Source organism: Melitaea cinxia, chromosome 22 (genome assembly GCF_905220565.1).
Source record: "Melitaea cinxia chromosome 22, ilMelCinx1.1, whole genome shotgun sequence".
In the NCBI taxonomy this organism is placed as follows: domain Eukaryota; kingdom Metazoa; phylum Arthropoda; class Insecta; order Lepidoptera; family Nymphalidae; genus Melitaea; species Melitaea cinxia.
This window is the reverse complement of record NC_059415.1, coordinates 9,291,576-9,313,019: the sequence shown is the minus strand read 5'-3', so window position 1 is coordinate 9,313,019 and position 21,444 is coordinate 9,291,576. Positions and strand designations below refer to the sequence as shown.

Below are 21,444 nucleotides of genomic sequence, written 5' to 3'. Positions count from 1 at the left end.
TTTTGACGTTTTATTGAGATCCCTTTTTCATAAAAATGGGTATTTTTAAATGGAGTGAGGAAAATTCCTTTTCTTTCCTACCAATTACTACGGTTTGGGTAACAAAGCGAGTTAGGATTGTAATGTGAAAATTTTGTAATTTTTCTTTTATAATAATCAACTTATTTCACTTCACTTTTATCATCCTCGTTCGTTCCTTCGTTTAACTTTTTGTCTTTAAGTAAGCCAACTCATTTGTAGGCAACTCGAATGTTAGTTATTTAAGACTATTACTCCAATAACATAACATATATACAATAGATTGACAGACGCTATCAGATATGTTTGTTATTACGAAATCCATTCAGCAGTCAATTTATTATTTTCTTTTCTTTTCTAATGTTTACGCGAATCTCACTCATTATAATGAAACTACTTTTTCGGATTTTATCGCGGTTTATTAAGTTTTTTAAATACAGCAACCATGGTCTGGGTGTTTGTGCAGTTCTTGTAGGTCTCCCCACCGTCCCTCGGAGAGCACGTTAAGCCGTTGGTCCCGGTTGTTATCATGTACACCTGATAGCGATCATTACTAATAGTAGGGAATATATCCGCCAACCCGCATTGGAGCAGCGTGGTGGATTAAGCTCTGATCCTTCTCCTACATGGGGAAAGAGGCCTATGCCCAGTAGTGGGATATTACAGGCTTAAGCGTTATCACATACCTTACCATTGCCTTTGAAATAATGACTTTAAATAATATAATTGAATATCAGCAACGGCACGTTACAGCCGCTTCAATTGTAAGTAATACTCCCTGTTGTTATAAATATATTCCATGTTAAATCATCCTTAATGTTTTCACTAAATCTAATATCTAAATAAATTGAATTTGTTCATTTCTTCGTCTTTTCAAATTTTCATTCATCTTTGTCTTCAAGTAGCGCTTTTCAGACAAATAACATAGACTTGAGGTGATCATGTAAATGATTTCTTTATTACAAAAGAAAGTTTATCTCCGTTCTCGGCTTCACAAATAAATAAATTTATATTTAATAAGAGGATTATGAATAGAAACGGAAATTACTCTTTATCATTGTTTAAAATTAATGGTTCAAAGTTTATTATAAGAAATATGAGCTTCGCTTTTTCAACAAAATTGTGGTATTATTTTAGGGTATAGGTTGCTAATTAGCTTCTATAATTTTGAAAAACAGATTTTTGAACTTTTATTGAATTGTTTTATCAAATTAATCTATGTGCTATTGCGGATATCCAGCTATCTACGTTTTCATTAGAGTCAGCTCAATAGTTTTTGCGTGAAACTGTAACAAGCGTCTACCCATACAACCTTCCTCCTAAACTTCGAATTAATAATATATGCAGGATAGTATTTTTATTTTTTTAATTGTTGTATATTCGTTTTATAAATTTATCTAATAAATAATATTATAAGTTCAATAGTATAGCACGTGAAAATAGCTCGTAATATTAATAATATGTGATATAATGATTCTCCAATACAATTAAAATATTACATAATTCTATCATCATTGTCAATAAACAAATTCTTTAACAAAAAAAAAAAAAAAACAAACACTCATATTCTACTTTCTACTTTCGCTAAGCAACTATGGTTTTTTGTAATTTTTGTTTAAATATAAGCTAGGCTAAGGAACGTCACGTGTATCTTTAAAATTATTTCAAAGAATCCGAAATATAAGTTATAAATGTCATGATAATGTCGTATAAATGTCATCAAATAAAGTTGCCATTTTAGCTGGGTATTTTAGTGAACTTTTAAGTTATTTTTTACGAGTCTGGAAGAACACTCACGGCGAGCTATTCAATTTACACTTTTTATTACTCTCGTAAAATATTTTGTAATTTACGACGGATTTTCGTCTCGATTAAACTTGTGATAGCCGTTACGTTGAGGGACGTAGAATTTTGTATCATTTTATTAGTTAATAATTTTAAAGTCTAATTTTATATTTCATATATCTATAAATAATTAGTTCTTAAAGTTATTAAATATAAATTTGTATTATATTCTAAAGAAAATATACAAAATCAAGGTTATTAAATAATAATAATAAAAACTCTTTATTGTACACCAAGAGTGAGCAAAATTACAAAAATAAAAACAGGAGTTAAGTACAAAAGGCGGCCTTATCGCTAATGAGCGATCTCTTCCAGGCAACCTTTGGGTAAAGGAAATAGTATATATGTAGACAGTTTAGGTGTACAGTTTTACCTAAACATATACAATATATTTAGACAAATAAATAATGTAAAAAAAATAATAATAATAAATTAAAATAAAGTATATGTATGTACATGGCATATAGAAATGGAAAGTTGTAATAGAAATACATCTAATATATAAAATTCTCGTGTCATGGTGTTAAACATTGAACTCCTCTGAAACGGCTCGACCGATTTTAATAAAATTTTGTGGGCATATCGGGCAGGTCTGAGAATCGGCCAACATCTATTTTTCATACCCCTAAATTATAAGGGGGGGGGGGAGGGATTAAACGGGTTAATAACATATATGGCAAAGAAACGTAGCGGGGTCAGCTAGTATACGTATATAAAGTTAATGAATTATTATGACAAGATTCAAAGTGAGGACATTTAATACTAATATTACATAATACTGAAATTTTAGGATACCTTACAACTTTCAAGGTTTATGATGCTAACAAAACGTGTCGCTTACGTGTTTTGCATGGTAATGTATACTATCTCATTATCTCTTATACATTTATGTTTTTGTTTGTTCTATTGTGACGCATTTTAGTTTCATCGAGTTTCAAATTACAAAGATTCCAAAGAAGTATCACTTCAAAAGTAATCTCACCAACGACAACCACGAAATAGTGTTAAGTTCTGAATTTCCATGCATTCACTTTTACATCTCGACAGATTAATATTAGAAAAACTTGACTCCAAGATTAAGATGCAATAGAGCGCCGTATTTCATTACGTATCGATCTGTATAGCCCCCCACTCATTTTTATTTTTACCTGTTCAAAAATGTTTACAAAATTAGATTTAAAATACAGCCATTCAATGTTCCCAAGAGTGGTGTAAACGATACCAAAACTGTCTGAGTAAATTATCAAAATTAGTCGACGTTACACTATGAAAATAATTAAAATGTACTTGAACAGTATCAATATCTGAGGCAAATGACAAGGTTCCTAAATGAACTATTATCGCACAATTCGTTTTAGTTGTTAGCATTTTAAGATTAAAATTTTTATAACATTTAGTTTCCGAAGTAAGACTTCTTTACGCACGCTTGAATCGGGGAGTAAGCTGGTGAATGCACGACGAGATCGTTACGAAAAGTGTGATCAGAAAGAGGTGCGAGCGCGCATTTTCTTTTTCTCTCATAGCCAGTTACGTTTCGTATATCTAAGACACAGTGCAGGCCTATTGTCAAAGAATTATATTATAATTATTGTTTTACTTCAGTCGTTTAATCTAAAGTACAGTCGTTTTTTTTGGCACAGTTACGTTACCCCGCATTTTTAACTGGTATTTTTAATATTTTTAGAGCTTTGTATATAAATAAATACGCCTAATAGTTTTATTCATAACTTTTAGGTAAAGGGAAATATAATATTTAATAAATTGAAAATCACCTCTATGTAGTGTTACATGTTATTGAGAAAGACATGCAGATTTTATCACAAAGGCTTTTCCGCTGCCTCGTAACCGCCTCATCCGATAAATAGATCGCGAGCTTACTTAGGGATGAAACGAAAAAATTACGCATTACGAGAAACAACAAAAAAGTTTCTAAATAAAAAGGAAAATGATACCTAATAAATTGTCGTTCCGTCTCGTGATTCGACTTTATTTATACCAATAAAGTTAAAGGAACTTCTGTTAACATTATTTTCGCTAACAAAAATATTATTATACACTTTGTTACACTTAAAAATATATATAAAAGCATAACATTAAGTTTTTGAAAGATGGGTTTTCAAAACAATACAAGTTACAAGTACAAAGTTTTATCTAAAAATAGTTATTATAAGTTTATTTTTAACTGAACTGAAATGTTCAGACAACTTTTTCGTATAAATTTATTTGTTGATATGAATTATGATGTCATAATTCAAAAATGACGAATGTATTGTATTGGACGATAAATTTCAACGACCGCACGGTGTAGAGGTTACTGCAACTGGCAGCGTCCTAACGACTTACGACTTCGATAATATTTTTGACAGTTATTTTTGTCAGCGGTTTGAGGGATGGTTAACCACCATATAATTTTATTGACGTAGGGCACAGTTGGAAATATGTTGCTCAAAATATGGAGCAGTTCGACTGGAGAAGTGCCTAAACCTGAAGAGCAAAGCTAAATAGCACGGTTCCGCCGGGGTTTGCAGACGAATTTGGATTCCTGCGACCCCGGCACGGGCGACGAAGGTGAACACCGTGTGTTTTTGTGAGTAGACTGCCAGGGAGCCGGCAGGGGTACCACATACCCCGGTCGCTTCCCCGGCGGCCGGGCATGCGTAACGCATTTCCACACGTAAAAAAAAGGTCGGGTCTAGGTTAGTCGGTACTTAGGGGATAGGGGTTAGCAACACGCTGGCGATGTTTCTAGTGTTGTTGGCGGAGCGTATCGTTGTTTGTCACTTTTGTACCCCAAAAATATTTAAAAATCTATACATATAAAAATAAATGTCTGTCTATATGTCCTTTATAGAATCGTAAACTATGCATTTGAATGTGTCATGATCGTCAGCAAAGTGTTGAGCGTGGGGTACTTGATATATTAAATGTAACAATTAATTCTACTTGCAACTATCTATGTGCGGAGAGTTATTAAAAAAATAGTAAAAAGTTATGAAAATATAGTAAAATGCTTCCCAGGTTTTTTACTCTGAATTGAATTATTCTCTTAAAAACTTAAGTTTTATTAGAATTTTATTTTGAATTAATAAATTGTGATTGATTGTTCGATCTTCTGCTACTGTAATATAAACTAATTGTAATTAAAAATTATTTTCTACTTTTTAGTTCGATTAGTTACAAAAGCGTGGTTTTTTATTTTTTTTAAACTATAATTTTTTTTTTATTTACTATCCAAGCAAAACATATTTAATGTCTGTAATTTGTATAAATTATATATATGTATAATTTAGTGTAAAATACACTGTGATTTTTGTGGTTTTTTCAAGTTTATCATGGTTTACTTAATTTTTTCCCAAAGTAAGGTAATATTTATTTAGGCGGCCGTCTTTAAGCGATACGAATACAACCTAAACAAATCTTTTTTATTTATTTATTTAGATTTATCGCTATGATAAAAGTGTGCAAATAAAAAACTTAAATCTTTTATTCGAAAATTAATACTAGCGTGGCGTAGTCCACACCACCACACCACAGCAGCCTTTCGCAGTCCACTGCTGGGCATAGGCCTCCACAAGTTCACGCCAAAAATGGCGTGAACTCATGTGTTTTGCCTATAGTCACCACGCTGGGCAGGCGGGTTGGTGGGCGGGGTAGCGTAGTCGATAAAGTTTTATTAACCTTCTTGCCCCTTTGAAGAAATGGGCTTATTACGAAGAGTGAGACTATTTAGACTAGTCAACAAACAAGTGTGCAGCCTACCGGTAAGTAATGTAAGCGATTATCGTAAGTTTTATACGCTTGCAATACCAAAAGCCACGCAAGCATGTTGCCGTACTCACTTGAGAACTTTTTTCTTAGAAGTAGAGAGAAGTATGTTAACTAACTTTGTGACACGAGAATTTTATATATGAGATGTATCTCATTTAACCCTAAATGAAGCCCACCAGTGAAGAAATCATGATGATACTTGCATATATTAAAGCAAGTTCACTGGCAAGTTTGCTAATTAGCTGTAAGCAACGTGGCAGATTAAAAAATCTGACTTTTCCTTTTTATCCTTTGCTCAGTTTTGGGAGATTTGCAATATTTTACAGTTAGTAAATTGTCATAAGCATTAAATACGCAGCTAAAATTTCATTATTCCATCTAAAACAGCTGTGACCGCAGTGTCAACTTGTCTTCTCGAATATTACGGTCGAAATATTATTTCTTAGGGCTATTTAAGTTCGTCAAATAACAGAGACACAAAATGCTATCATCTCGCTCAGAAATGTGGTACCTCGTGATATTTGTGTATGGTTAAAAGCGGGATCTAAATTAGCCTGTAACGTCCCATTGCGAGTATAAAATAGAAAATTCTGAGTAAGTAGGAATAGTTTAATTTTTTGTTATTGATTAGCTTTAAAGGGATAATTTAAATATAAAATAATTGTTATCTTCACTACAAATTAATAATATATAATAATCAGCGGTATTTTTTTATTTTTAAATTATTTTTATGACTAGCTCTTTGACGCAGTTTGTAGTGACCTGCTTTCGTGGGTTTCGGGTTCGATGAGCCTGAGTCTGGGTTGTAATATTTGTATTTATATATGTAATATTATATATATATTTATAAAAAAAGTATTTAGCTATATCAGCCGGGTGTTATCTATAACACAAGCATTAATTTGCTTACTTTAGGAACAGACGATATTGTTTGTATTGTGTAGATATTTATTATAAGATCTATATTTTTTATTTTTTCATTAAATGTAAAAGCCTCTTCTTCCAGGTGGATTCAAAAATGATAAATAGAATGAAATAAAAGAGCTTAAAGGAAAAGGAATAATATTAACTATGGAAGCAAAATATAATAAATTAAAAGAATTAGTATTTTAAAGCATCAATAGCTATATAGATTTTATATTAGAATCACGAGTCATCTATCTTAAGCCTTACTCAGTAACAATAGAGGCAATGTACATTGTCCCCTTTGTATTCAACTTCAATATCACTAACATAAGCAACGCTGTTACATATGTTATACATGATATTTCCTGCGATTTTACCCACATTGAAGTCCAGAATTAATTTAATTCATTGTTTCAATCCACATCTAAAGATAAAGATTATATTTTAAAGTCTTCCGCAGTTAAAGATTGCGGCCAAAAAGATATTTTTAATCACACCATTACGCATGTTTTATGGATTGTAGCGCGATCTCTCTCAGAAAAAGGTCTTAAACTAAAATGAGTTTTGTAACTGGTTATCACCGGATCAAATAAACATCAAAACTCATTCGATTTATTATATTAACTTAGAAAATACATGAATACAAGTTAGTCGATCGAAATTCATATGAAAAACATGATCAATTTTATAATGAGTATGATTTGGGATCAAGCTTATTTAACCCTTTTTTTGTTATTCTAATTTGTTTTACGAAATTTTGGTTGTCTCGGGGCTTGGGGACAGTGTTCGGGTATAAAAGAAATTTATTAATAAACGATCTCCTTTGTTCGCTTGAGGCTAAATGTGAGACAATTTCATCTAACGATTTTGTAATCAAAGTATTGTTTTTCCATTTGTTCATAAATTATTCGGATCATTGATCAGTACTGGGACATTGTTCTATTTAATTGCAAATAATTTTATCGACCTAAATAAATAAATTATGAATTATATCGTTATTATTTTACCACCTGTAATTAATTTCACGTTATTATTTTAAAACAGCCTCTTATAATCTTTTTTACACGAAGATATAATAATTCTAGTTTTAATTATAAATTTTGATGTTTAAATATAAAATACTTACTCCTTTTGACTAAAATTGTGTAATGATTGTTATATAGAACTGTGGTTCGTTAAATGTTTATTATACCAATTCTCTTCAAGTTCTTCTCCAGTTGTACTAGGATTATGAAACAATATAGGTCAGAGGCGAGCCTATGTGAGTCTACTCGAGTCGAGGTTTTTACAATTTAAAGCCTCTCTAGTTTGAAGCTATTGTGTGATAAATTGTCCACACAATTGGCGTAGGTATCACTTCTAACATCAATATCGGGGATATTGTGTCCTTAACGTAATAACTACTGGGTTTTTTTAATATAAATTAGGAAATATTGCTTTTTATATTTTGAACTTGATATTGAATTGATTAGGTATATAATTACCATAAGTAAGTTTTTGAAAAAATCAATAAGCACTAAATATATAAACTATATTATAATAATATTTGACACGTAGTTTTGTTTGGAATATTTTTTTTTGTAAACATGCAAAAACATATTTTATAAATAAAATACGAGTAAATTTATTGCTTTGAATGATTTTTCTATACTTACATTAATATTCTTTCTCGTATTATTTTTTACTCGCTAAATAATAAAAGAATAATGGTAAAAAAAGCCAGTATTGGGTGGTCATGTCTGGCCGTAAGCGATTTTATCTGGATACATCCGTTATAAGCTTTGTTCTGAATTTTTTTATTTGATATGTCAACCGGCATGTAAGACGATTTTGATATTGTGGGAACCGTTTTTATTATTCAATTTAACGTACGTCTGTCTAAAGTTATACCTTTGTATTTGTTGATATGTGCTTTTGGGAGAAAAGTGTTTAGGTTGAATTAAGAATAGAAAAGGTGATTCCATTTTACTTGCCACGTTTTCTTGTTCACATATTAAGAAAAAAAATTCTATTTGCTCGCGTTTGATATATTTTTACATACTCCTATTTGTAACTTAACTTCATTTAATGATGATATTTTACTAGACAGTCTATAAAAATGGTTTTATTTTTTACGGTGCCTCAGACTGTGCGCACACGTGTTACACTTTTTCACATGTGTATAGGAAGGTTAATTATTGTAACTAGCTGACTCAACTGTCATGCCATATTTTATAGTGAGATTGAAATAATCGTTACATATTTTAAACTTTTCCAATTTTCCACAATTTTGTTGACTTTTTATTTCATTAGAACTTTTGATAAAGTATAAGAAAATTTTAAAGAAAAATTTAGCTAGATTTGGTCTGATGGTCAAAAAGTCCTCGAGTTAGCGACTCGTTTAAAATTTCATATTGAAGAATAAATTAATTCCGATATTGAATTTATAAAATTAAAAACAAAAATAAATAAAAAAAAACCTGTGCATTTCCGATTGAGTTCCCATAGGCGTAATCGAAACTATTTCCTCAAAGATCCCGCGATGAATCTTTTTTTATTTCCCTTGATAAAAAACATATACGTTTACGCAAAATATCACTCCACCCCGAATCGCCTTGAATCTATCCATTTATTTGCAGAGCGTTGATTCTTGAAATTGTGATTTCATTCACAGACTGCTAAGCCCGAATTCTTGTTGTTGTGTGGCTTAAACATTGACAGTAACAAAAATATTGAAAATGTTTTTTAATTATTATTATTTTATACATTTTTCAAGTGAATACGTCGTCAACCAATGTTAGCCATAGTTTTATAATGAAACTTTAAATAGCAAAGTGACAGCAAAACTTGTACAAAGGGAGTATAAAGGTTGCAGTAATTGTAATAGCTATACATAAAAGTAAAAAAAAATGCATTTTTTGTACTGTGACGAATATGTGCCCATCTTCAGCGTTGTCTTAACGTAATCATGTAAATTTATTTATCGCGTTAAGCGTAAAAAAATATACTAATAGCCTTCTAATGTAATAAATTGTGTGCAAAAGTTGAAAATAAATCAAAATATAAAATCAGTCCAAGAGTACGAGCACAAAAGGCAAGCATAAAGTACTCGGGTGCCATCTTCTTTAATAATTGAATAACTTCAGAGCTATTAATTCTCATACTGGCTGTTACATCTTCTTAACAACTAAATATAGTACTGAAACTTCCTGTATAATAAACTTATTATATATATATACATATATAGACGTAAAAAATTAAGACTTACTTTAAAAAGAGAATAAGTTGTTATGGGTGTCGTAAGAGGCGACTATGGGATAACACAGTTCCAGTACTACCTTGGAACTTTAAAATCCGACCGAGGGCGGGATAACCATCCAACTGCTGGCTTTAAAATACAAAGGCCGAAGAGGGCAGCAGCGTCTTCGGTGCGACAAAGCCTGCCTTGCGGTCGCCAACCCCCCTGCGCAGCGTGGCGACTACGGGCAAAATACATGAGTTCACGCCATTTTTGGCGCGAACTTCTGGAGGCCTATGTCCAGCAGTGGACTGCGATAGGCTGATGTGTGTGTGTGATAGAGATCGTTATTATTGTTTAGAAAATTAGGTAATGAACGTAACGTAACTACATAAAATAATAAGCGTTGTTGTACACAAAAACAGAAATATTACATAGCAAATTTAACAAAGTATCATAAGGTACAAAGAGCGGCCTTATCAGTGAAAAGTGATGTCTTCCATGTCATCAAGGGGCAGAGGAGATGGTATTGTGTCGGTGTAGGTGTATAAATTGTGATATAACATTTAAAGTGAGACATAAACGTGTAAATATACTTACATAAACACATAATTTGACCGAAGTGGTGGTTTAAGCTAAATTCATTTTCCTATAGCCTTTGCCCATTTATGAGATATTTGAGTAGCTAAGTTTCTGATAGATAAAAAGTTTAATAGTACATTAGTTACTTTTTCCTTGTAATATACTATCGTCGAGAAAATATAGTTTTTAACTTCGAAACTTGTACAGCACTTGTATTTATTTAAAGTTTCTTAGGTTTCGAACTTAAACCTTCAAAGAAACTTACCTTTATGATGAATTTTTTTTAAGACACTATTCGTGATACGCAATCACTACAAAGTATAAAACAAAGTCGCTTCCCGCTGTCTGTATGCTTAAATCTTTAAAACTACGCAACGGATTTTGATGCGGTTTTCTTTAGTAAATAGAGCTATTGCAAAGGAAGGTTTATATGTATAATACATGCATAATATAGTAGACTAGTAGAGGAACACTGATAGTTTTTGCAATCGTGCGAAGCCGGGTCGGGTCGCTAGTACTATTATAAGTCAGAACTGTTATTAAATATGGCGGTTCTTATTTTTTTTTTGGACATGTAAAGATTACTGTCAGAATGCTGTTACTTTACACTATCTTTGTTCGTCCTTTGTTAATAGTACTTTTAAGATCAAAATAAGTATAGTATCGCTGTATATGTATTACTTTGGCTGTAACGACGAACAATTTAAAAAAAATATTTTACCGTACATACACCGTTCTCGCACGCGCTTAGCCTATAACGAATATCTGTATGGCCTGTAGTCTTACCTTGTGGTCTTTAATCATTTTCATAGCTGCGGAAAAATCTGCCAAAGTTAGCGTATTAGCCGGCTAGTTACAGCGTCTTCAAAATATAGTCTAAATACATATCTTAATTTCTCGTGAAAAAAAAAGGCTTAAAAATCCGACCGATGGCGGAATAACTAAACAACTGCTGGCTTTGAAATACACAGGGCGAAGACGGGAAGCAGCATCTTTGGCGTGACAAAGCCAGCCCTGCGGTCAGCAACCATGAGTTCACGCCATTTTCGGCGCGAACTTGTGGAGGCCTATGTCCAGCAGTGGACTGTATTAGGCTGAAGTGATGATGATGATGATGAATTTCTCGTGAAATAAAAATTAGAGCGCATTGTTTAAATCTTTACACATTAACTAAACCAATGTCCTTAATCTGAGCCCTCGTCCGGCTTTGAAAGACGCTTTGTAAATAAACAAACCCCAGCTCGTTACCGCGAAATTTTTCCTATAATACCTTTTAACTTGCGAACTTTTGAATCCACTCTTGACTTTAATTTATCATCCCGCCTTATACGGGATCAAGACTTTATTTTCAAAGTTAATTTTGAGATGATCCCGAGTGGATGGTTTTAAGAAAGTTGAGGAGACATTAAAATTAATCAGTCTAATGTAAGGTTTTAGCTTTTGCTCTCATCTTATATGATTTATATTTTACAAAATATATATTTTTAAATGTATCGGAGTTTTGAATATTGATTACTTATCGAGAAATACTTTTGAATTACTGAATAGCGAATGGAATACGTTAGTTCATAATTGGACAACAAAACACCAAATAGCTAAACTTTTTTTGCTGATACTGTATGAATATTCATTTGTTATGGAACGGGAATTATACTAGAATTTTAGGAACATTGCTGATGCAGCTTTAGCTGTGTTTGTAGCTTTTTTAGTCAAAGATGCATTAGCCTATCAATAAAGTGAAAAGACTGACTGAGTACTAAAGTTCTGGTTAAGGAGGATTGTTCTGTCCAGTTGACATACTGTTTATGTGTATCATAGATTTGGTTGTTTCGATCGTCGCTGTGATATTATAGTACCATAAGACTAAATAATAATAATAAATAAATATCTTATAAGATATACACACGGTCGTCTGTTACTGTGGTAAGCAACATAATGCTTGTGTTATAGGTAACAGCCGACTGGTATAGCAAAATACTTTTTTTTGATAAATTTACATAGAAATATTACATATTTAAATATATATAAATATAAATATAACCAGAATCAGGCGGGAATCGAACTCGCAATCCGCGGAACAGAAAGCAGGGCATTACAAACTGCGCCAACGAGCTAGTTATAAGACTTTTATTATATTTAGTACCTAGCATCACTTTATACATATATTTTCTTTTGCTGAGATTATTAATTTCTCTAAAATAAAGAAAATTATGAATATAATGAAAAAATTTCGAATATTTTTTTTTAAATTGGTCGATAAGCCATTAAAGAGCTCTATAGAGTTCAAATATTTACTACCGTGCGTGAGCATCTGCAACATTAGTCCAACTGCGTATGCGTTGCCATCCTGGTATCTTGTATTCCAATTATTTAAAGTATAAACTACTACGATTTTTAAGCCTTTTCCAAAACTATACAAGCAGACAAATATCACCTATTCTAGAATTACGCTGACACTCTGTTAGTTCAACATGATTAATGTAATGTAATTCACGGCTACGGCCGTATAGAAAGGTTCATGTTCCGTCCTATGAATTTTCCACTACGTGAACTAATAACGTCAACGACAGAACAGTATGTCATTTAAACAGGTAATTTTGCAGCGACTATTACAACGTAGTCGCGTGTGTGATTTTATTATTTGTTTAGGGTCTTTTGATGTTTAAAATACAACGTCTGTAAGTGTTGAATTGTTAGTAAAATTACTTTTACCACGTCTGACCATTAAACAATTAAGATATACCTACCAAATTGTCTCAATCGTGAATTAAAATAACGTTATAAGTAAATTTAAAATTAATATAAACATATAATTCATTGATTTCGAAAAAATATTTTAAAATTTAATAATTAATTATTAGTTTTATTAGCACAATAAATAAATAATAAATAATTATCTTAAAACATACACACACGGTCGTCTGTCCTTATGATAAGCAACTTAATGCTTGTGTTACAGGTAACAACCGACTATTATAACTATTTTTTTTAAATATATATACCTATAATACAAGTATAAATATATAAATACAAATATAACACTCAGACTCAAGCGGGAATCGAACCCCATCCAGCCACTGCAAACTGCGCCAACGGGTTAGTCAGTAATATTATAATAAATGGTAATTTTACTTAAAAAAAGACAACGATGTCTATAAAGATTTATAATATTTTTTATTAGTCACACAGTCTAACACAAAAATAATATGTGAAATCAAAAAATCTACCTCTAATCATTATAATCAAATAAACATTCCACCTTTATATTACTAAGGATGATGATAAAATAGCGGTAAGACACTTGATAAAACGTCGTATTTTCGTCCGTTCACTATGTTCAATGATTATTGACTCGAACTTTAAGTAAAACAAACTTCCCTTGAAAGTAAAATAAACCTAAGGTTTGGAATCAAAATGACCCACTTTGTAGGCTCAACACAATCAGTGAGATTCGCTTGACTGACGTATCTAACAAAGTTTGACCGTTCAAAGTTCCGGAGTCCGCCTGAAAAAGGTTGCTAAAAATACATCTTTTATCAAGAAAAGTGGTTTGATGAAAAGGCATTTTTCCCTTTACTTACTAATGGCCGATTGTTAAAGGAAGTATATTAAAAAGATACTAATAAAATTTGTTAATTTTGGAGTTTGTTCATAATTTAAATATTAGTAAATTAAAATAGGAATGTATTTATTATATTAGTCTTTGGTATGTATGGATGTCCGTATTTACTGTTTTTAAAAGAGCCTGGCCGCTATTAGAATCCTTGTTACTTAAAAAAGGAAATAAAATTTCAAAGGTAATAGATATTTATTCTTAATTATTGCACACTTATAGAAAAAAAATAGGCTTTTTTGCTCCATTCTGATTGTGATGCCCATTGTTTTATGAATAGACCGAGAAGAGATTGCTTTGTTAGCGATAATGCCGCATATTGTATTTGAAGCAAGTTTATTGTTTCAAAACATGTTTATTGTAACTACTTTGTATTTTTTTTAAAAGAAAAAAAAACTACTTTGTATTAGTGTCCATAATGTGTAATTAAAATGAAAAAAATAAATAAAAGTGATTGCTAAAAGAAACTTCGTAAATGTTATTATTATTTTTTTAAATTATCCAATTTACTTTACATACCTGTATATTGAATTCCTACTTTTTAAAAAAAGAATCCCGCCCATAGAAAAAATAAAATTGCTACTACTATAAAGAGAGAAAAAAAGTAAAATAATAATTTTGAAACAAATACCTACATTGTTTCAATATAATCTTTAACTCATAACCTTCTTATTGTTCTATATATCTTTCTTTATATTAACTAAGTTATCTTAACAGGCTTTATATGTATTTTCATACATTTTTGCAAAAAAACTTCACCTATAAAGAAAAAAATAACAACGAGGAAAAGTTGCGCTAGCTTTTGAGGTCAAATCAAAGACAAAACCGAATCAGATCAAAAGATATGTTACAACATATTAACTTTGAATCCTTGTTGCTTATATTCCAAAATAATTAATTATTTCGTTTTTATGTAGAGAGTTTTTAGTAATCTATATAAATAAAAATGAATGTTGCTAAGCGATTAACTTGAGAATGGCTCAAAAATGAAAAAAAAATTACTATCAACTTTTGACAGAAGGAATGTCCGGGCAAAAAATAGATATATAAAAAAATGCTACTTCAACTAATTTTAAATTAACAGCAACATAAAAAAAAAACTGAATAAGTTCTAACATAAATCAGTTTCTCTCATATAAAATGATAATTAATTAGTGAATTAATATTTCATAATATTAACTAATTATAATATTTCATAATTTTCATAATTTTAACAATAATAATAGTAATATTATATTAATTACTACTGTATTTAAATGAAAATATTGTAACCTAATTATTAGACGCTGTGTATGGCGTATGATGCCGATGCATGCATACGGTAACGCGTTGGCGGAACGGTCACAGAACTGGTTTCGATCCCCGCACATGACAAACATTTGTATTAGCCATACAGATGTTTGCCGTGGTCTGGGTATTTGTGCAGTCCTTGTGGGTCTCCGAACCGTTGTTATTATGTGCACCTGGTAGCGATCGTTATTCATAGTAGGAAATATATCCGCCAACCTGCAATAGAGCAGCGTGGTGGTGGATTAAACTCTGATCCTTCTCTACATGGTAAAAGAGCTCTATGGTCAGCAGTAGGATATTACATGCTAAAGCGTTTACGCAATAACAGCTGTTAAGGCATTATAGTTACATTAGCAGTTAATGGATTAAAAAAAATATATATTTTAATAGGATTATTTCTTTTTAAGTTAAATCTTGCGAGTTGGTCTTTGGTCATTAAGTGTATATTATACTTGTGTTCATCATCGCAGTCCAGTACTGGACATAGGCCTCCACAAGTTCACACCAAAAATGGCGTGAACTCATGTGTTTTTCCCATAGTGACCACGCTGGGCAGGCGGGTTGGGGACCGCAGGGCTGGCTTTGTCGCACCGAAGACGCTGCTGCCCATCTTCGGCCTGTGTATTTCAAAGCCAGCAGTGTGATGGTTATCCCGCCATCAGTCGGTTTTTTAAGTTCCAAGGTACTAATGGAACTGTGTTATCCCTTAGTCACCTCTTATTACAGCCACGGGAAGAGAGGGTGGCTATATTCTTTAAAGCCGTAACCACACAGCATACTTATGTTAATAGATATGAATCAAGAAATGATTAAATTTCAGATCATAATGAAACTTCCGCATGAAATATCGTTCACATTTATTTATAGGGTATAAATGCACTTTGTTATACACAACGTTACACAACTATACTATATATTGGAACAAAGCGGATTTCAAGCCGCTTATAGCGTGCTTATACATAATTATGGTTTACCGTTAACTATCCTTAATTGTTTGAACTATGCACACCAGTTCCTACCTCAGTAAGCCTTAAACGTGTCTCTTACTCTTCTCTCGATTTCAAAGCAAAAATGATGAATAATCACAGCAGAAACGAAAACTCGATGGCAATAAAAAGAGGAAATGTGGAAAATCGAATCACTCCTGGCGGGATTGGGGATTGGGTCGGCAACGCGCTTGCGATGCTTCTCGTGTTGCAGGCGTCTATAAGTTACGGTAATCTCTTACCATCAGGTGAGCCGTACGCTTGTTTGCCGAACTAGTGATATTAAAAAAAAAAAAAAAAACTCGAATAATATTTTTCAGTACTTTACGTACCTTATGGGAGCAAGTACAAATGTTAGAGGGTGCTGCTGTATGATTATGTTCCAAAAATACTAAAAATGGGTTTAAAAGAAAAAAATTTTGGAACAATGGCAAATATTCAAATTCACTTAGATGAATAAAGTAGGTAAACTTCCGGGTAATGAAAAAAACTTGGGTGGAGTACAAGTTTGTTGCTGACGACCTGATTATCATTACTGCCAAAGATGTAGTTGCACATCTGAAGGAAAGGCTGTCTAATCGCATCGGAGTCGTAACAATAAAAGTGGTCTATGTAATGGACTCTGTAAGAGCACATTATTTATACATCTATACAAATAAATAAAATTGTAGTGTCTGTTTGTAATATTAAAATAACCGCTTTTTACTAACGCAAATGGATGTATACACGGTGCATATACCAAAATGACATTTTTAAATAAAAATCTGTCTGTCTGTGTGTTCCGGCTAATCTCTGAAACGGCTGGATCGATTTCGACGGGACCTTCACAGGCCCCGTCGAAATCGATCCAGATAGCTGATGTGGTAAGAAGTAACTTAAGCTACTTTTATTTTAGAAAATTTGTTTTATAACTCTGCAAACTGAACATAACTTTTTTGTTAATGTCCTCGCGGACGAATTCGCGGGTACAGCTAGTTTTAAAAAATAAAATAAGTAGTATAATTTTATTTTTATTTTATTTATTTATTTATTTTGTTTCAGACATAAGTAGTCCATATCTTAATGTTAGTATTACAAAAACAACTTATATCTAATGTTAGTAAATCAATATAAATATGAATAAAAGTAAATAAAGATATCAAACAACAAATAAAATCAATACAAATCAATAACAAGCAAAAGTAAAAAAGTAAAAGTAAAAGTAATAGCTATCTGGACACGACCCTCGTCAGTCAGAATGTAGCCGTATCCAGTGGCGCAGTATTGCTGAGTCCCAGCGGTCCGCCAGTGCACTCAGAATGCCGTTCGAGCTGGTTCGTAGCCTCCGGAGCATGGATGCACACCTCTTACGAATAATAGCCTTAAAGCTATCAACGCGCCTCGTAGTAAACATTTCGGAGGCACTGCAGTAACGCGGCAACTCGAGCAGCACTCTGAATGCATTGTTGTACTGGACTCTCAGGGCGTTGTACGCACGCTGCGTATACCTGACCCAAAGGCTGCAGGTGTAGAAGGATTGGCAATATGCCTTAAACAGAGTTACTTTTACACTATCACTACACCTTGCAAACCTTCGGGCCAGCATGTTGCAGCGCACGGCCAGTGCCCTGCGCTCTCGCTCCACATCCTCGTCATCACTGAGGTTGTCCGAAACCCAGTGACCCAGATACTTAAAACGTTCTACTCTATTTAAAGCAACACCTCCAAGATATAAAGGTGGCACATTCGCATAGACTTTCATAGATAGACATAGATAATAAAAATTACGTACTCATTTATCGCAGTAATTATATATTAAAAATTAATCAAAGTAAATCTCCGTATGTTTGTAGATACAGATAAAAAATGTTTTTAAATTATAAAAAATGTTTGTTCTCAGAAAAAAAAAAAAAACGACTTATACTTATATCGAGGAAGTAATAAAATGTGACAACTTACAACGTTGTCGAAGTCAATTACTCAAAAACTAAAATTGAAGTAGGGTAACATAACAAGCACTAGCTTTCGATTAAAAAAAAAAAGAATTGTCAAGATCTGTACACAGAGTAAAAAGTTACGAGGTAACATTTATTAAAAAAAAGTACACCATCAAGTTATCAAAAATGCTCATAAAATTAAAACAACTGAGTCAAACTGAATTAAATTTTTATGGAACCAAATGGCAACTACTTCGCATCATATAAAAAACAACTCACATATATCGGATCGGTCACCAACCCGCCTGCCCAGCGTGGTGACTATGGGCAAAACACATGAGTTCACGTTATTTTTGGCGTGAACTTGTGGAGGCCTATGTCCAGCAGTGGACTGTATAGGCTGTAATGATATCGGATCAGAAAGCTCGGCGTAATCGATGTATACCTAATAAAAATAGCAACCAATTTGAGAACCTCCTCCTTTTTGAAACAGTATGAAATTTGCCTGTCAGCTAGTAGATTATATTTAGTCAGTCGTCATCATTGAATTTTATTTTCAAACGTCTATGTCAGATTTCCTAATCGACCTACTTTACAGTTGGAACACAATCAACCTAGGTCTTACTCTAGGAAAGTTACTAAGTTTTGCTGACTCGAGTTTCCAGTTGGACCTGATTCCGAGTAGTCGAACGTGTCTTACGTATATAATGAAATGAAAGATTTATAATTATAGTTTGGAGTCCATCCTCTTTATATACAAAGGGAGAACTTAGTGGTCGAAGTATATTATATTTAGTGAAGTAATACGAGTAAACGTAGCTTCATTGTTTTGAACAGTTATTAGAAATACGATTATATTTCTTCTACTGTATTCGTTTTTGAGTTTACAAAGTAAACAGTAGCTAATTTTGACTCATAGGCAATTACAGCACCTTATGGCAAATCATGTGATTGGATATTTCTGTAATTATAAGATTTTTATGAAATATTTTTTTTAACTATTACACAAACTTTCTCATACATCCAAGTTTTACTGTTATTGCTATGTAGTTCTTGTCCATTTTTTTATCTGTTCTAAATTTATTACATCCATTCTAGTTAAAGTTTATTGTCTTTTGTAATTGAATTGACTTTTTTTTATATCACTAGTTCGGCAAACAAGCGTACGGCTCACCTGATGGTAAGAGATTACCGTAGCTTATAGACGCCCGCAACACCAGAAGCATCGCAAGCGCGTTGCCGACCCAATCCCCAATCCTCCCCCAGGAGCTCTGGTCACTTTATTCACCAACAGGAACACAACACTGCTTGGAAACAGTATTATTTAGCTGTGATCTTCTGTAAGGTCGAGGTACGAGGTAGGAATGAAGAACTGAAGAAAATAAAACGAAATCGTAAATCTAACAACAATAAGTCGTCATCACATCACATTTTTTCCATCGTAAAAGCATAAGTTATATTAATTGTAGAACACACAGATTTACGAATAGATAAAATTTATTTAGTACTTATTATATTTGTGAATACGCAGCAAATATGCTTGGCAGTATATTTCTTAGTTTCTTGCTTAGATCTTTGCTCAGATGAAAAATTAACAAGCCATTAACCACATTATGGTATTGTCAATATATCAACATCAAAAAAAAAAAAAAAAAACTATCTAATTTAACTAACGAATATTTATTTTGATATCTTCCACAACTTTTCATCTTTTATTTGACCAACCCGCGGGAAAAATCGTGTAACTTACCATACCTATTTTTCATTTTCCAGAACAAGATATATTACCCGGCCAACTCCACAAAATTACTCTTACCCTCTCGAAACAATCTGTTACCTTTCGTCCTGTTATATATTTGTTCGTTACCCTTTTTTATGTAATATACAAGCAACTGTTCCGCACTTTAACATTTATTAATTAACAAAATTACATTTAAAAGAGAATGTACGTGTTATTTTTTATTGCTTTGTTTTTGGCGCATATGCGGCACGCCATAGGGTTTTTTTTGACGTTTTTTATTCACGCTAAATGAAATATATTTCCTTGTTTAACATTGCTTTTCCTTTTACTTACAATTTTGCTTCTGAAATTAAAAAAAAATTGACGCGTAGGTTTTTTTATATGGCTAGGATGTCTGGAACACCCAGAAGCATCGCAAGCGTATTGCTGAAACTACAGCGCCTTGAGCTCTGCCCACCTAACTCACCACAACTCTACTTGAGAGTATTATTTAGATATGATCTTTTGTAAAGTTGAGGTATCTGCTCCAGATTTTGATATCCTGCTGTGTCCTAACACAATAATATGTCATATTGATATCGAAATATTTTCGCATTAATTACTCCTAATCGTTCTCAACAAAGTCGCCTCCAGACTCTTTCTCCCCACTATCACTAATACCAATTTTTTATTGGCTAACATCCAATTTCAGGTAAAATGTTACGACATCAAAATCACATTCCGACGATAATATATCTCCATGACTCATCCAGCGCTAGATAAAGATTCATTTATCCTTTTAAACGAGACGCGAGACGGGAAGGTCACCTGCCTCGTTTATCACAACCTCGTTCAAGGTCAAATGTCCAAAATTATTTACCGATAGCTGTTCTATTAGTTACGCGGTTATTGAAAATTTTCGAGGGCACTTAGTTTTGATTGTTATTTATCGATTTTGATAATTTGTTGTATACGCGTGGTCAAGAGCGGATCGAATTTATGTGCGAGGGGTTCTTTATTGTCATACTTTTGGGATGTCTTTTGGTTTTTTTATTTTAGTTGTACAATAGGGACTGCCTATATTAATATTGTAAGCTGAAAAATTTGTTTGTTTGAACGCATGAATTTCAGGCACTACTGTTCGAATTTAACATTTTTTTTTGTATCATATAGTCCATAAACGAAGAAGGTCATGGGCATTTTTCCTTCTAATTAACGCATGTAAAACCGCGGAAAGCAGTTAGTAGTATCATATTGGCTAAAAATTAATCTATGATTTTGAGCTGAGATGATAAAATTGGTAGAAATATGTAGTGGAACGCTTTGTTGCAAATAATTAAAAATCATCTTTTTTTCTCTAATTATCAAGTTAATCAATTGTAGTCTAACAACATTAATTTTTTCATTTAGGAAGTATTATTATATTAAAATATTCGATGACATTTTTCTCAATATAGCTACAACTATCTGTATCACGTAATATATTAAAACACCCTCGTATTTTGTTTTAAAAGAATTGTTTTTAAAATCTATATATTATAAAATATATGTCTAAACTACTCGTAATACTAATAACATTATAA

The 21,444-nt window shown here is 32.3% G+C and overlaps 1 protein-coding gene across 1 annotated transcript; it reads right to left on the bottom strand.

Annotated features, from left to right (window-relative positions):
- Positions 1 to 17,453: 17,453 nt before the first annotated feature.
- LOC123664601 lies at positions 17,454 to 17,966 on the bottom strand. The gene has a single exon (XM_045599119.1). It carries the CDS (start codon positions 17,964 to 17,966, stop codon positions 17,454 to 17,456), a length of 513 nt encoding a protein of 170 aa, XP_045455075.1.
- Positions 17,967 to 21,444: the final 3,478 nt, after the last annotated feature.